Source organism: Oryx dammah, unplaced genomic scaffold (genome assembly GCF_014754425.2).
Source record: "Oryx dammah isolate SB20612 unplaced genomic scaffold, SCBI_Odam_1.1 HiC_scaffold_9, whole genome shotgun sequence".
Classification (NCBI taxonomy): domain Eukaryota; kingdom Metazoa; phylum Chordata; class Mammalia; order Artiodactyla; family Bovidae; genus Oryx; species Oryx dammah.
The window spans coordinates 45,971,458-45,989,996 of record NW_024070193.1 but is presented as its reverse complement, the minus strand read 5'-3'; the positions used below and the strand labels follow the sequence as shown (position 1 = coordinate 45,989,996).

At 39.4% G+C, this 18,539-nt stretch overlaps 1 protein-coding gene across 4 annotated transcripts in view; it reads right to left on the bottom strand.

Annotated features, from left to right (window-relative positions):
* The window catches only part of ULK4 (unc-51 like kinase 4), a 492,418-nt gene that overhangs the window by 433,498 nt on the left and 40,381 nt on the right, over positions 1 to 18,539 (bottom strand). For all 4 annotated transcript variants that reach the window (XM_040246041.1, XM_040246038.1, XM_040246040.1 and 1 more), the window contains one exon: positions 13,805 to 13,883. In XM_040246041.1, the coding sequence (XP_040101975.1) occupies positions 13,805 to 13,883 (79 nt within the window). The remainder of the gene's footprint in view (positions 1 to 13,804; positions 13,884 to 18,539) is intronic.

Genomic DNA, 18,539 nt, shown 5'->3' with positions numbered 1-18,539 from the left:
CCAGGATCAGAGTCTTTTCCAATGAGTCAACTCTTTGCATGAGGTGGCCAAAGTACTGGAGTTTCAGCCTCAGCATCAGTCCTTCCAAAGAACACCCAGAACTGATCTCCTTCAGAACGGACTGATTGGATCTCCTTGCAGCCCAAGGGACTCTCAAGAGTCTTGTCCAACACCACACTTCAAAAGCATCAATTCTTCGGCACTCAGCTTTCTTCACAGTCCAACTCTCACATCCATACATGACCACTGGAAAAACCATAGCCTTGACTACACGGACGTTTGTTGGCAAAGTAATGTCTCTGCTTTTGAATATGCTATCTAGGTTGGTCATAACTTTCCTTCCAAGATGCAAGCGTCTTTTAATTTCATGGCTGCAGTCACCATCTGCAGTGATTTTGGAGCCCCTAAAAATAAAGTCTGACACTGTTTCCACTGTTTCCCCATCTATTTCCCATGAAGTGATGGGACCAGATGCCATGATCTTCGTTTTCTGAATGTTGAGCTTTAAGCCAACTTTTTCACTCTCCTCTTTCACTTTCATCAAGAGGCTTTTTAGTTTCTCTTCACTTTCTGTCATAAGGGTGGTGTCATCTGCATATCTGAGGTTATTGATATTTCTCCCGGCAATCTTGATTCCAGCTTGTGTTTCTTCCAGCCCAACGTTTCTCATGATGTACTCTGAATATAAGTTAAATAAGCAAGGTGACAATATACAGCCTTGACGTACTCCTTTTCCTATTTGGAACCAGTCTGTTGTTCCATGTCCAGTTCTAACTGTTGCTTCCTGACCTGCATATAGGTTTCTCAAGAGGCAGGTCAGGTGATCTGGTATTCTCATCTCTTTCAGAATTTTCTACAGTTTATTGTGATCCACACAGTCAAAGGCTTTGGCATAGTCAATAAAGCAGAAGTAGATGTTTTTCTGGAACTCTCTTGCTTTTTCAATGATCCAGCAGATGTTGTCAATTTGATCTCTGTTTCCTCTGCCTTTTCTAAAACCAGCTTGAACATCTGGAAGTTCACAGTTCACGTATTGCTGAAGCCTGGCTTGGAGAATTTTGAGCATTACTTTACTAGCGTAAAACTTACTGAGACACAAATGCTTAAGCCCTCCTCCAGACCTACTGAATCAGAAACGCTGGAGGTGAGGTCCAACAATCCACAATTTAACAAACCTTCCCAGTGATTCTGATATGCATGAGGCTGTTCACAGCTAATGTTCACCATACAAGCACTTAAAGCTGTGGATTACTCCCCTCTTAGTACCACTTGAACAGCATCACAGAAATCTTGATGTGTTAGGTGTCCTTCATCATTAAGTTTAAACGTTACATAAATCCTCTTGGGAGATCTTCATTAACACATGAGTTACTGTTGGTGGGAATGTAAACTGGTACAGGCACTATGAAGAACAGTATGAAGGTTCCTTAAAAAACTAAAATTACAGTCACCAGTGAGATCCACTCCTGGGCATGTATCTGGAGAAAAGTCTAATTTGAGAAGACATACACAGACAGTGTTCACTGCAACACTATTTACAACAGTCAAGACATGAAGACAACCTAAATGCCCATCGACAGATGAATGGATAAAGAAAATGCAGTAGATTAAATATACACACAATGGAATCTACTCAGCCATAAAAAAAGAATGAAATAATGGCATTTGCAGCCACATGGACGAACCCAGATAATACCATACTACATGAAGTAAGCCAGACAAAGACAAATATGATACCACTTCTGTGTGGAATTTTTTTAAAAAAGATACAAATGAACTTACTTGCAAAACAGAAATAGATCCACAGAAATAGAAAACAAACTTATGGTTACCAAAGGGAAAGGGAGCAGGGGATAATTTAGGAATCTGGGACTAGCATATATACACTCCCATTAAAAAAGATAAGCAACAAAGACCTAGTATACAGCACAGGAAGCTATACTCAATATCTTGTATAAGAGAAAAGAATGTGACAAAGAATAGATCTGTATCAGTTCAGTTCAGTCGCTCAGTTGTGTCCGACTCTTTGCGACCCCATGAATCGCAGCACGCCAGGCCTCCCTGTCCATCACCAACTCCCAGCGTTCACTCAGACTCACATCCATCGAGTCAGTGATGCCATCCAGCCATCTCATCCTGGGTCGTCCCCTTCTCCTCCTGCCCCCAATCCCTCCCAGCATCAGAGTCCTTTCCAATGAGTCAACTCTTCGCATGAGGTGGCCAAAGTACTGGAGTCTCAGCTGTAGCATCATTATCACGTGTAACTAAATCACTGTCCTGAACATTTGAAACTAGCACAACATTTTAAGCCAACTATACTTCAATTAAATAAATCATGAAACTGATGAATAAAGAAAACAAACATCAGATACTTAAAAGTAATTTGCTTAATTTCTAAACATTTAAGAAATTTTCTAGATTTCCTCTTATTAGCTTCTAATTTCATCCCAACATGGTAAGAGAATATATCCTAAGTGATTTTAATCCTTTGTTAAGATATTTTTTTATGGCTGACAATACGGTCTTAGTGAATATTCAGTGTGTATTTTAAATAACTGTATTTTACAGGTGTTTGAATTAGTATTCTGTAAATGTCAATTAATTTAATTTCATTGATATCACTCAAATCTTCTATCAATATGTTCTTTTTTTCTTGCCTGTTTAAAAAATATTCAATTTTTAACATATTTAGTAACGTATTTGTCTACTTCTCCTTTTAGTTCTGTCAATTTTCCATTTTAAAGTGCTCATAGTTGGTACATATAAATTCAAGGTTGCACATATAAATTCCTAATGCACTGAAGGAGCCTCCCTGGTGGCTCAGTGTTAAGAATACAGCTCCCACAGAGGTCCTTTGTCTCCATAGGTTAGGTCATTCCTGAGTATTCAATTTTGTTGCAGTGGTGAAAGGAACTGTTTCCTTAGTTTCTCTGACTTTTCACTGCTAATGTATAGGAATGCAAGGGATTTCTGTGTATTAAATTTTATATCCTGCTATTTTATTACATTCATTGATTAGCACTAATAATTTTCTGGTGGCATCTTTAGGGTTTTCTATGTAAAGAATCATGTCATCTGCAAACTGTGAGAGTTTTACTTCTTTTCCAAACTGGATTCCTTTTCTTTCTTTTTCTTATCTGATTGCTGTGGCTAGAACTTCGAAAACTATGCTGAATAACAGTGGCGAGAGTAGGCACCCTTGTCTTGGTCCTGATTTTAGAGGAAATGCATTTAATTTTTCATGATTAAGAATAATGTTTGAAATGGGTTTGTCATATATGGCCTTTATTATATTGACACATGTTCCTTCTATGCCTACTTTCTGGAGAAACTTATATTATAAAGGTGACCATATGGTTTTTATTTTTCAGTTTGTTGATATGGTATGTCACACTGACTGATTTGCATATATTGAAGAATCCTTGCATGCCTGAGATAAAGCCCGTTTGATCATGATGTATGATCTTTTTAATGTGTTGTTAGATTCTGTTTGCTAGATTTTGTTGAGGATTTTTATAAGACACTGATGAAAGAAATTAGAGATGACACAAATAGATGAAGAGATATACCACGTTCTTGGATTGGAAGACGAATACTATGAAAATGACTACACTATCCAAAGCAATCAGTAGATTCAATGCGATCCCCATCAAACTACCAACGGTATTTTTCACAGAACTAGAACAAATAATTTCACAATTTGTATAGAAACAGAAAAGACCCCAAATAGCCAAAGCAATTCTGAGAAAGAATGGAGCTGGAAGAATCAACCTTTCTGACTTCAGACTTTACTACAAAGCTACAGTTATTAAGACAGTATGGTAGTTGCACAAAAACAGAAATATAGACCAATGGAACAAGAGAGAAAGCCTGGAGATAAATCCACGCACTTATGGTCACCTTGCCTTTGACAAAGGAGGCAACGGTACACAACGGAGAAAAGACAATCTCTTCAATAAGTGATGCTGGGAAAACTGGACAACTACGTGTAAAAGAATAAAATTAGAACACTTCCTAACACCACACAAACACACGCAAAAAAACTCAAAATGGATTAAAGACCTAAATGTAAGATCAGAAACTATAAAACTTAAGAGAAAAACATAGGCAGAACACCCTTTGTCATAAACTACAGCAAAATCCTCTATGACCCACCTCCTAGAGTAATGGAAATAAAAACAAAAACAAACAAATGGGACCTAATTAAACTTTTGCACAACTAAGGAAACCATAAGCAAAGTGAAAAGACAACCCTCAGAATGAGAGGCAAAAACAGCAAATGAAACAACTGACAAAGAACTAATCTCCAAAATACACAAGCTCAATACCAGAAAAACAAACCACCCAATCAGAAAATGGGCAGAAGACTTAAACAGAGATTTCTCCAAAGAAGACATATGAATGGCTAATAAACACATGAAAAGACAACCAGCATCGCTTGTTATTCAGTTCAGTCGCTCAGTCGTGTCCAACGCTTTGCGACCCCATGGACTGCAGCACGCCAGGCCTCCCTGTCCATCACCAACTCCCGGAGTTCACTCAAACTCATGTCCATCGAGTCGGTGATGCCATCCAGCCATCTCATCCTCTGTCATGTTATTAGAGAAATGCAAATCAAAACGACAATGAGATATCACCTCACTTGGATCAGGATGGCCATCATCAAAAAATCTATAAACAGTAAATGTTGGAGACGGAACCCTCTTACACTGTTGGTGGGAATGTAAATTGATATAGCCACTATGGAGAATAGTATGGAGGTTCCTTAAAAAACTAGGAATAAAACTTACCATATGATCCAGCAATCCCACTACTAGGCATACACCCTGAGGAAATCATAACTGAAATAAAACGTACCCCAGTGTTCACTGCAGCACTCTTTACAATAGCTGGGACACAGAAGCAACCTAGATGTCCATCAACAGATGAATGGGTCAAGAAGCTGCAGTACATATACACCGTGGAATATTACTCAGATATAAAAAGGGATGCATTTGAGTCGGTTCTAGTGAGGTAGACAAACCTAGAGCCTATTATACAAAGTGCAGTAAGTCAGAAAGAGAAAGACAAATATGGTATATTAACACATATATATGGAGTCTAGAAAGATAGTATTGATGAACCCGTCTACAGGGCAGCAGTGGAGATGCAGACACAGAGAACAGACGTGTGGACACGGTGAGGGAGCGAGAAGGTGGGATGATTTGAGAGAGCAGCCCTGAAACATACACATTACCATATGTAAAGTACCCAGACAGTGGGGATTTTCTGTATGACATAGGTAACCCAAAGTTAGTGCTCTGTGACAACCAAGAGGGATGGGATGGGGAAGGAGGTTTAAGAAGGAGGGGACACATGCATGCCTATGGCTGATTCATGCTGCTGTACGGCAGAAACCATCACAATGTTGTCAAGTAACTATCCTCCGATTCAAATTTTTAAAAAATTTTTTTTAAAAAAAGAATCCGCCTGCTGATGCAGGAGACACAGGTTCAATCCCTGAGTCAGGAAGATCCTCTGGAGAAGGAAATGGCAACCTACTCCAGTATTTTTGCCAGGAAAATGCCATGGACAGAGGAGCCTGGCAGGCTACAGTCCATAGAGTCTCAAAAGAGTGGGACACGACTTTGCGACTGAAACAACAAAATGCATTGGAATTTTTATTATGAAACACCTATCTCTATCTCTAGTGCTACTCCCTCAGTGTCTGTCTTTTTAGTAACACAGCCATGCAGCTTTCTTATTGGTAGTGTATCTTTTCCCATGTTTTAGCCTATCTTCATATTTAAAGTATGTTTTATGTAAGCTTCATATAGCTAGGTTTCTCCTTTTAATCCAGGGTGACAACCTGTGCCTTTTAAATGAAGTATCTAGGCCACTGAACTTTAATGTAATTATTAATGTGATGTGCTTTAAGTCTATCATCTTGCTATTCACCTTCTATTTGTCCCATTTGATCTTTCTCCCTTTAATCCTCTTTTCCTAACTTTTGATTGAGTTCAGAATTGCATTGCATTTCTTCTACTGACCAAATTAGCTATAGCTGTTTGCTTACTTTTTTACTAGGTACTCTTGAGATTATGATAGCATCTGTTAAGTAATCAGATTTCACCTTACATCAGCATTACCCTATTTCACATACAATGCAAAAACACATACAATGTATACATACAACATAAATATACATAAACCATAGAATGAGCTAGAAAAAAATGTTTGATGAGATAATTGTTGGAAATTTTCCAAAATTTTCTGAAGTCTCCAGCTAACTTGGAGGCTGTGTGTTTGTGTGTTGAGTGACACTCCCTGGAGCCCAGCAGAAAGCAGTAGGGTGAGAGGTCAGAAATTTCAACAATTGCCCAGAGTTGGGGATATAAGAGTTTGGCGATGAAGTCCCACCAAGTTAGGAAGTGGGATTCAGTCCCTTGACCTAGGAAGACTGCTGGCTTCTACTTGGAGCAAAGGCCCGAGGATAAGCCAGCTGAAAAGATAGCTCACACGGTCAGCTTCCTTTCTTCCAAGCTGGGCGTCCCCTCCACCTTTTACCTACTTCTGTTTTATATTCTGTCTAGATTCCTTATCAGTATTGGCAGAAGCTTCTCATCCATTACCAGAACCACAACCCCAACCCAGGTCTCATTTTTATGTCAGTTTCTCACCTGGGAAGAAGTGTAAATGCATACTCCAAACAGTAATAAAACCCAAAAAACTCTGGTTACAAACTTATATAAAAACTAAACTTTTCTAGAGCTAAAGATAAAATCAGCAAGCTTCCTTGCTATCTCCCAGTGTAGATAAACACTGGGAGATATCTCCTTTTCTTATTCTTCCTGCAAATTCCCCTTCTTACTAAAGGTGTAGCTCTTCAAGAGCCTTAGTTCCAACTAACTGCTGCTGGGCAACCTAAGGCCTCAACTTCTATTGTCAAGTTCCACAAGATCTCAAAACTCAACAACAGTAACCGCCACCCGACCCTGCCTTGGAGGGCCTCAGTCTTACCATTTCACATTTCAGCTCCCTGTTTCTGACTTGTGTGAATTTCCCTTACTTTCCCAGACATCCAGCTAAGTATTTTAAAAGTCTTTGTTACATTTTATCCTGGATTTCTAGATTTTTGTTTTGTTTTGTTTTGCTGCTGTAGGAGGATTTGTCATAGTTCGAAAAACACATGTTATTTTATAAGTAGAAAAAAAAAGTATAATAGACAGTACATGGGAAAAACTCTAGATAAAACTAACTTCATTTATGTACATGAAACGTGTACATCCCGCAAAGTAGAACAAGTATCATTTGTTCTTCCAAAAAGTGCTATGTTGGAAATGAGGATTGTGGGAGACAAGGACCATGACAGAGCTCACTGTGTGCAGTTGTCTCAGTGATGAAAAGCTACAGCATGCAAGGCACCAGGGGAGCAGTGCAACTGTGCAGCGTAACAGAGCAAGAGCCTAAAGTGGACACGCTATACCACAACCTTCAAGACAGATGCCGTTAGTCAACTGTTCGTAAATACAGTTCATCAAGTCTCTGCGTTTAGAGTCCCACAGGCACACAATGTTCAGAGAGAACTAAGCTGGATAATGCTTCATATCACTGTGTATCTACCACTTAACATAAAATTCAAATCTAAAACCACAGGGAATTCGGCTCTATGTTATGTGGAAGCCTGCATGGGAGGGCAGTTTGGGGGAGAATGGATACACGTATGTCTGGCTGAGTCCCTCTGCTGTCCGCCTCAAGCTAGCACAACATTGTTAATTAGCTATACTCCAATACAAAACAAAAAGCTTAACAAAAAAGTCTAAAACCAGTTCAGTAGAAGGCTGAATAACAAGAGAGTCAATACCCTTAAGTTAAGAATTCATAAGATAGTGATTATCCCACCAAAAAAAATTAGGACATAAAAAGTAAAATAAATTTGAAAACTGGATAAATTTTCAAACAGTAACAGCAATAATACAGTTGCATACACAATGAACTAAGTGAATTAGTCTGCTGAAAATAAGAGAAAAACACAATGGGAATTAGTGACAGTACACTGATTAGCATGTCATGAACTAAAATCATGAGTTTTAATTTAGAAAAAGGTTAAAACAAGAGAGTTAGAATTCATGTAAGTCTTTAAGTTATTTTCTTACTGTACACTCAACTTGGCAGTGAAAGCGACCCTGCAAAGGAGATATCTGGTATCACCTCTTTAATCAAATGATCCAAGGAAGTTCAAACACCATATGTTTCCTGACACGATGAAATACAAAGAACCTAACATCATCTATGATATAGTATTTCTAAAAAGAATTTAACTTGAATCCATCAAGTCTCTAGACCTAACTTAAAATTTATAGGAAACGTTGGGACTAGAGAATCAAATTTAATGATAACAAGAGAAAGCAAATAGACAAATATGAATATTGCACAAGGCAACTCACTTAGACTTTTCAAGAACTTAGTGTCATGGCGGGGGAAACAACGGGGAGAGAAATCCAGAAAAAATACGAGCAAAAAGAATCCAACAGAGCATTATAAAGATGTTAATACATCACGAGTGGAAGGCCTTCTAAAAATGCTAGGGTGGTTTAATTTTAGGACTGCCATGGACATAACCTACCTATTAATAGAGATAGGAATAAAACCCATACAATCACCTCTATAGACATCACAGAATCAAATTCAACACTCATTCATGTTAAAATATATGCTAAAAATAAAGAACTTGTTAGATGCTAATTTAACATGATTTTATATCAAAGCCAAGTATTAATGAGAACACAGAGCACTGAAAAGCCTCTTTCACTGGTGAAAGGATTTTAAGGCTGTACAACTGTTTCAGAAAACAGTTTAGATGACCCTGTGAAGTTGACCATACACATATCCTATGACCTAGCAATTCTAACGCCTAGGTTTATGCAACAGAAGGCTCACATAAGTGCATCAGAATGTTTTTACAAGATTTACCTGTAATAGCCAAACATGGCAAACAACCCAAATGTCCATCACCAGTGGTGTGACGGTGTAATGGAAGGGAATGACAGACACCCAAAACGAGGGTGAATTTCACAAACATGACCTGTAATAGAAGAAGCCAGAGGCCACATGCCATGTGATTCGATTTGAATATAACTCAGTAACAGGCAAAGTAATCACAGCATCAGAAGTCACCTTTAGAGCAAAGGGAGAGATTAGCAATCAAGATCAGGCCCGCAGGATCTCCTGGCATGCTGGCAATGTTCTGTTTCTTGAATCAGGGGCAGTTTCCTGGGTTTCCACTTTGCAACAATTCACTGAGCATGGAATTTATGTTTTGTGCACATTTCTGTATATTTGTAACACTTCAGTAAAAAGAGTATTACCATCTTTAATCCAGAAAGCAGGCACAAAGCAATCCCTGAGTCTATAATCCCAAAATATGTAACACAAAAGGAAAAAATATATAATTATCAAATTGGTGACAAGATTATTTGAATTGATCTGAAAACAGTTTCTGTCTGTAGATTGTATCCCATGGACCAAAAAATAACAATAGTAACTTAAACAGCACTTTTTAATTTTATTACTAATAATATGGTTATTACTTTTAGACCATTTATTCTCAACTATCCGTTAAAGACGGTAAGTGTATTGATGTCATGAGCAATTAAGGTTTTCAGCCTCTAACAAGAGCACTGGAATTTTTAAACAGAAAAGTTGTGAATTGAAAGTACAGGTACGAGTGAACTTGTGATTTTTCTCCTTACGAACAATTCTTAACTAGAAAAAACGACAATCCCAGCATCAGTGACACCCAGACCTAGACTGTGCTCTCTAAGCACCACGGTCAGCTAAAATTAAATACAGTTTCCTGCAGAACTGACTTCAAAACTAAAGGCTGACTATTCCCAAGAATAGTGAAATCTTGTTGACAGAAACCAACTAAGTTATCAGAGACAATAATTGGCTCACGCAGAAAGGAGAAAGGAGCAAACTCGAACGGGCTCCTGAGTTCCATCTCAGTCCGAAGGACTAATGCCTACAGAACCCTGAAATATACAAACATACATATGTAGATCCATAATCTCTTCATACAAACAAAAAAATCTCACTGGACAGAATTAAGACTACTAATGCACAACGTGTTATTCTGAATATTGGTCTACAAAGGTGGATAATCATTCATCTTGTCTTTGCTAAACACACTGTATTTCTGGATAACCAATTAGCTGAGATGGGAAAGTTTTAATACCAGCTGTAAATGAGAAAGGAATTATAGAAAGAAAAAATTCTCATTTGGGGAACACTGAAGAACTAACGCCACTAGGCAGTGATCATCGATAGAGGCTCGAACTTTTCAGAGTGACGGAGAAGTTCAAAATCATAGCGTTGACAACACTTGAAGCGAGTGACCAAGCACACTATCACCAACCGGACACTATTATACGCATCTTCCTGTGGTGCACATAATGCATATTATATGCATTTTCCTTCAGGAAACACAGAGCACCAACGAGGAAGAATTCCGACCCTTTCTCCATAAAACAACTTGAATCTCAGCAAGCCTACGTATCTAACAAGCAGTTCATGGGAAACACAGGTGAGAGAAGACCGCAAAGGACAGAGTAAAACTTAATGAAATTCAGCTCTGGTTAAAACAAGTGCCAATTTGTCTTTGATAAATAAATGGCACTAAATAACAGGAAAATGTTTGAAATTCAGGGACTTAATAGTCAATGTTCTCTACATGTAGTACCGCACCTTGTTTCAGTCCTGGTTCAATGAAATTACACAACGACATGCGTGAGACACCAGGGAAACCTGAACGCCGACTGGGTACTAAACCTTAGGCAACCACTGTCGGTTGTCTTAGCTGTGGCAACAGCACGGAGGTTGTATTTGTTTAAAGCCTTTTCTGTTAGATATATATACCAGAGCATTTATGAGCACACTATGAGGTCTAGGATTTTTTTTTTTAAATACTATAGTGGGGGGTTGGGGGGTGGGAATTTCCCTGGCAGTCCAGTGGTTAGGATTCCACACTTTCTCCTGGGGGCTGGAGTTCAATCCCTGGTCAGGAAACTAAGATCCTGCAAGCAGGCCACATAGCACCGCAAAAAAAAAAAAAAAAAAAACTGTAACAGGGGGGGGGGAAGACAGAGGGAGGAGATTAGGAGGGGGAGTGAGAGGCTAACAAGACAGACAGACAGTATTCATAAAATCTCAGTAACTGTTGGAAGTGATCTCAGTATTTCAGTCTCTCTACTTTTATGTATATTGAGATTTTTCCATAATGAAAATATTTAATGAAGGGATCAAACTAGAGTATCTGTTAATATTCCTTCCAGTTCTGAATCTTAAGGTTTTATATTCAATTTCCTAAAATATATCCACCGCATGTTTAAGATTTAAATATACGTAACATAATACGATATTTATTTTTATTATTACACATAAGAACCACAACAAACTCAGGGTGATAAATGTGTTGCCTAGGAGGAAAAGTATAAGAAGCTGGCTGTATTTTTCTGTAGAAAACATAAGGAAGCATTTAATACATGCTTCTAAATACATACCAAGAGACCACAACTAGCTCTTCTCTGTAGCCAGTGATGGCAGAATAAGATGGAAGGGACTTAAACTGTATCATAAGAAAAGTAAAATAGACTTTTCTCCATCCAGCTCTTCCGTCTCCTTGTAACAAATTATACTGCCACACTTCCCTGCCATTCTTGTAATCGTTTACTAAATCTTTTAACATGGACTGAACACCAGATGTACACACGTTACTTGGCTGGCTGGGCACCATGGATCACAGTGATGAACGGTGAGGTTCTACAAAAAGAGAATGAAACGGTGCCATTTGCCGCGACATGGACAGACAGAGATTATGGTACGAAGTGAAGTAAGACAGAGAAAGACAAGCAGCATATGATATCACTTACATATGGAATCTTTTAAAAAGAAAGATAACACACATCAACCTATATACAAAACAGAAACAGACGACAAAGAAAAAAAAAATTATAGCTACCAAAGGGGAAAGGGGAGGAGGATAAATTAAAAGTTTTGGATTAACATACATACACTGCTGCTAAGTCACTTCAGTCGTGTCCGACTCTGTGCGACCCTATAGACGGCAGCCCACCAGGCTCCCCTGTCCCTGGGATTCTCCAGGCAAGAACACTGGAGTGGGTTGCCATTGCCTTCTCCAATGCATGAAAGTGAAAAGTCAAAGTGAAGTCACTCAGTTGTGTCCAACCCTCAGTGACCCCATGGATTGCAGCCTTCCAGGCTCCTCCGTCCATGGGATTTTCCAGGCAAGAGTACTGGAGTGGGGCGCCATTGCCTTCTCCAATATATATACTACTATATATAAAATAGATAACAAACAAGGGCCTACTTGTATAGCACAGAAAACCATACTTAATATTTCGTAATAACTTATAAGGGAAAAGAATCTGAAGAAAGAAGAGATATAAACGGATATACATATAACTGAATCACTTTGCTGGACATCTGAAAGTGACACACTGTAAATCAATTATACTTCAATTAAAAAAATTTTTTTTAATTAATAAAATAAAATGAGGTCTATACCTTTAAAATGCCTACAGGATCTTCAACCACGAGTTTTACTGAAACATACTGGAGAAATCAGGGCACGTCTCACACTTGAAATTTTATTAATGATTTACTGAAAAACTACGTATGAACACACAACTGTGCTACAGAAACCTCGTCTCAAGAGTTCTGAACCTAAGGCTCATAGATGAGCCTCACAGGAATCCACATCTCCTGAAATGACTGCACTGTTCTCAAGAGGCTGTCATGGCTTTCCTTAATCTAAAATGGACTGGAATCACATCTCATGCAGCAGAAACCAAAACAGCAGGGAAACGATGAACAAAGTGCCATGTACCTGCCAAGCTTATTTCTTCCTGAAGGTCTAACTTGTAAAACTTTGCTTCCAGTGTTTGAGCATCCTCTAGTGGTTGTCTCAATTACTACAGTCAATTGGTCTTAATGGTGGTGGACCTTGTAAAACTTTGTTTCCTGTGTTTGAGTGCCATCTAGTGGTTGTTTCTATTGTTACACAACGAAAAATTTTGTTGTATTCAGAAATGGCACCCCACTCCAGTACTCTTGCCTGGAGAATCCCATGGACGGAGGAGCCTGGTAGGCTACATACAGTCCATGGGGTCGCAAAGAGTCAGACACGACTGAGTGACTTCACTCACTCACTCACTCAACGGACATGAACTTGGGCAAATTTCAGGAGATACTGAGAGGCAGGGAGGCTTGGGGAGCTGCAGTCCACGGGATTTCAAAGAGTCGGACACGACTCAGTGACTGAACAACACAACGCAAAAATCTTGTAAACAATAACAGAATTTTTAAAAAGATGGCATTACAACGGAGCACCTGACACAATTTCAAGTTATTTTCAAAATCCCTCGTTATCCAACAGAAAACAATTCACAATATAGTATACGTTAATTCAAAAGTTTCCTAGATAGCTAAATACACACTACTACTTTTTCAAATTAACATCGGCAGACATCCAAGAACTCTAGTTACTGAAACAAGCTTTATCCAAAAATTGTTGAAATCACGATGAATAGAGCCCTGAAGCCAGGTTAACTCCACCACACCACCCTCAATAACTGCCAGTGCTGAAAATGAGAGGCTGCTCCAGTGTGAAGGTCTACTGAGGTTACTTTATAGCGGCTGCCACATTCCACGAAAAACACTTAAGTGAATACCCACGAGAGCTGTATGTTCTAAAATTGAGAACATTCTCTGCCATTCGTAACATTTCAGCAATGAAACAAATTACCTCAATAACAGGCACGTTTTCCTGGAGCTCAGCTGTGTGCGAGGCCAGTAAACCAATCACCCGAGCGACCTTGGCCCTTCTGTAAACAGACAGAAAATGGGTTCTGAAGTGGAGAGTTAGGACCGAGGAAATCAACCCCATTTAGTTACATTACACAATGTAAGCATCAACATGAGAGAAAAGTGGAATGGGATGGGGTGAGCATGCATTCCCCCACGCATGGCCCAGAGGAACGTCCCCTTGTGTACGCAGGGAGACATGAACACACGCCCTCTGCAGCACCATCTGTGTGCACGCACGCTCTGTCGCTCAGCCGTGTCCGACTCTTTGTGACCCCGTGGACTGCAGCCCACCAGGCTCCTCTGTCCATGGGATTCTCCAGGCAAGAATACTGGAGTGGGTTGCCGTGTCCACCTCCAGGGGACCTTCCCGACGCACAGATCAAACCTGCATATCTGGCATCTCCCGCACTGGCAGGTGGATTCTTTACCACTGAGCTACCTGGAAAGTCCATTTATAATGGTGACAAAAACTGAAGTTGTGCTTTGATAGTGAAATGGAAAACAAAAATTTTTCAAAAGTCTTCGCCAGAGAGAGGAAAGAAATAGTAATTACCCCCTTCAGTATGTGAATGGTTAAATAAACTGTCGTACATGCAGACAATGCAATGTCTGGAATAGCTGACAATGGAATAAAAAGAATGAGCTATCAAGCCATGAAAAGACATGCAGGAACCTTAAATGTGTGTTACTAAGGAAAAAAAAGCCCATCGGGAAAAACTACATACTTTATGATCCCAGCTACACGACACTCTGGAATAGGCAAAACTATAGAGGCAATAAAAAGTTCAGTGGTTAAATAAAAGTCAATGAACAGGCAGAACACAGATTTGCTTATTATCCAATAAATACTGTATGATACCATAATGGTACGATACATCATTAAATAGTGTCCAAACCCACAGACTGTGCAACACCAAGAGTGCATTGTACTGTCAAGTACAGAGTTTGGATGATTTTGACATGTCAGTTTAGGAGCCTCATTTGCAACAAATGTGCCGTTCAGGTGGGAGATGCTGATAACTGGAGAGGCAACACACATGGGGAGCAGAGGCATGTGGGAAATCTCTTTACCGTGCCCTCAATTTGCAGGGAGCCCACGACTGCTCTAAAAAATAAATTCTATAAAAACCAAGAAAGGGTGGATTTTATCTCACTACATGAGTAAGAAAGCACAAGAAAATGCAGAGTCAAGAGATACAAAATCCCACATCCATCCTACAGGAGTTTCAGGAACAGAAAAGGGATGAAATAGAGATGAAGAAAATCATAAGGACAGAGAAAAGCAAAAGAAAGGCTAAAGCCTTTAAGAGACCGACTGGCAAGGAAAATTTGTAAAAAGATATATCCTTGCAAAATGTTGTAGACTTGCAATATAAAGAAAACTTCTTTTCACTGAAAAACAGAATTAAACTGGTCACACGTAAGAGGAAGAAGAAAGAGGTGAGCTGGGCCCTGAGTCTTCCGAAACTGCAGTCGGCGCACGAGAGAATGAGAACACACACTCCAGGGCCCAAGGATGGGTGTGGGCTGAAGGTCCTGGGAGGCTTCATGCAGCCTGCTGGGCCTGAGCCCCAAAACCACAGCCAGAAAGTTTCAAAGGAAGGAGTAACTCCAGAAGCACAGCCTCCGAGAGACATTCTTCTTAAAAAAAAAATTTTTTTTTAATTTTGAAAGAAACCGACCAAATGAAATCCATTCCATCAAGAAGTGAAGTAACTCACAAATGGAGAAACTGTATTTAAAAAAAAAAAAAACTGACAATGAGCATTTACTTTATTAAAGTGTCAAACTGTACCAAAAACTATAAAACTTCTTCCTAGAATATGAGTATCAAGGGAACCGAAAACAATCTTGAAAAACAAGAATAAAGTTGAAGTCACATTTTCTGATTTCAAAACTTACTACAAAACTATGGTAATTGAGACACTGTGATACTCACAGAAAGACAGATTTATAGACCCATGAAACAACAGAGAGCCCGGAAACAAACCCTCACCGTGCGAGGTCAACACGACTATCAACAAGGCTGCCAACATCATTTAATGGGGAGAGGACAGTCCTTTCAAAAGATAGTGCTGGCGAAACTGGAGATACATATACAAAAGAATGAACCTGGGGCTTCCCTGGTGGCTCCCTGGTAAAGAATCCAACTGCCAATGCAGACGACATGAGTTTGATCCCTGCTTTCGGGAAGATCCCACATGCCTCAGGGCAACTAAGCCTATGCGCCACCACTACCGAGCCTGAGCTCTAGAACCTGCCAGCTGCAACTACGGAAGCTCTCACAGCCTGGAGCCCATGCTCTCCAACGAGAGAAGCCACCGCAGTGAGAAGCTCGTGCACAACTAGACAGGAGCCCCTGCTTGCTGCAACCAGAGAATGCCCAGGTGGCAACAGCCAAAAATAAACAATTAAAAAAAAAAAACCTGGACTCTTACCTAATACTGTATTAAAAAACAAAAAACTCAAAATAGATCACAAACCTAAACGTAAGAGCTAAAACTATAAAACTCGTAATTCAGTTCAGTCGCTCAGTCATGTCCAACTCTTTGTGACCCCATGGACTAGAGCACGCCAGGCTTCCCTGTCCTTCACCATCTCCTGGAGTTTGCTCAGACTCAAGTCCATTCAGGTGGTAATGCCATCCAGCCATCTCGTCCTCTGTCGTCCTCTTCTCCTCCTGCCTTCAATTTTTATGGTCATGATTTTCAAGCCCTGCATCATATTTTTCTTAGCAAATGAAGACATTCTGACTGGAGTGGAATAAAGGTTCTCACTTGCAAATGAGTTTGTGTCTGTGTATGGACCTTTTATATAAAAATCTTTTATATAAGGAAGTGTAGAAACACTCACATTACTGATGGACACTGTACAGGCAGAACAGAAGCCTGTCCTGGAGAAGACCAGAGTCCTGGGGCTTGTCTCTGAAACGAGGGGTGACTTTGGTCAGTGGTGACCTCCGAGGTCAGAAGAATCTGAAATGGGATTTCCCACCAAACATGGAGGCTGGTAGTCCTGTTCAGACTTACAAACATTCCAGTAAAGAGTGCAGTGTAGAAAAAAACATGAATGTAAAAGCTTTATGCATTGGATTTGGCAATGATTTCTTGACTATGACACTAAAATCACAGACGACAAAAGAAAAAAATGAAAACCCTGGTTGTATCAAAATTTTTAAATGTGTGCATCAAAGAAGACTATCAACAGAACAAAAAGGCAACTCACAGAATGGGAGAAAGTACGTGTTAAGTCATGTACCTAACACAGGGTTAATACCCAGAATAGATTGAGAACTCCTATAAATAAACATAAGGCAACCAAAAGTGGGCAAAGGACCTGAAAAGACATCTCTCCAAAGAAGATAAACAACTGACCAATAAGGACATGAAAAGATGCTTGACATTACTAGTTATGAGTGGAATGCAAATCAAATCCACACTGTATGTAACTTCATACCCATTAGAAGAGCTACTACCGAAAAGAAAAAAAAAACGGAAAAAACTAAGGGTTGACGAGGATGAGGACAAACTAGAACCCTCACGCACTGGTGGTGGGAATGCACAACAGTGCAGACATTGTGTAAAATAATGACGGTATTCTCAAGAAACGGAGCAAAACATTATCAAATAATCCAGCAATTCCACTCCCAGGTATATTACCCAAAAGAACTGAAAGCAGGGACTCAGACAGGTATTTGCACACCAGTGCTCACAACCACACTATCTGCAATAATCAAAATTAGAAGCAACCCCAGTGTCCATCAACAGACAAAAAGATAAACTGTGGCATACACATGTGAAATATTATTCAGCCCCTAAAAAGACTTTCTGATCCATGCTGCAAGACAGATGAACTTTAAAAGCATTAAGGTAAGTGAAATAATGCAGACACCAAAGCACAAATGTATGATCTCACTTCTATCAAATACCAAGAAAATGGAAATTCATAGAAACAAAAGAACTGAGATTATCGGGGTCTTGCAACAGGAGGGATCAGGATTTAATGGTCACTGGATAAGAGCTTCTGTTTGGAACTGAAAAAGTTCTAGAAATCGACAGTGATCATCATTGCACAACATCAGTACTACAATATATATAATGCCATTGAGTTACACACTTAAAATGGCTAAATGATAAATTGTTTTATAAATAAAATTTCTTACAATATTACAATATTATGCACTATCTGTGAAGTATACCTCTGTAAAGTTGATTGACAAAGGTTATGCTGGGAAAGACTGACAGCAGGAGGAGAAGGGGGCAACAGAGGATGAGACGACTGGATGGCATTATCGACTCAATAGACAAGAGTTTGAACAAACTCAGGGAGACAGTGAAAGACAAGGAAGCCTGGCATGCTGCAGTTCACCTGGTCATAAAGAGTAGAACATGAATTAGCAACTGAACAACAAACAATAAGATTTTATACATGTTCACTATTATGAATTCTAACAAAAGGGCATTTTTATACGTGACTGGGAACGCAGGCTGGTATGTTTCTACAGAGCATTTCGGCAATTTATCAGAAGTCACAAAAATTATCTATTGCTCTCTACCCGTTCATTCTAATTCTACAAACCTGCCCTGAGAGCAAAAAGAAAAAATAGATAGGCACAAAGATTTAAGCACAAAAATGTTCACCAGTGTATTATTTACAATATTATAATACTATCC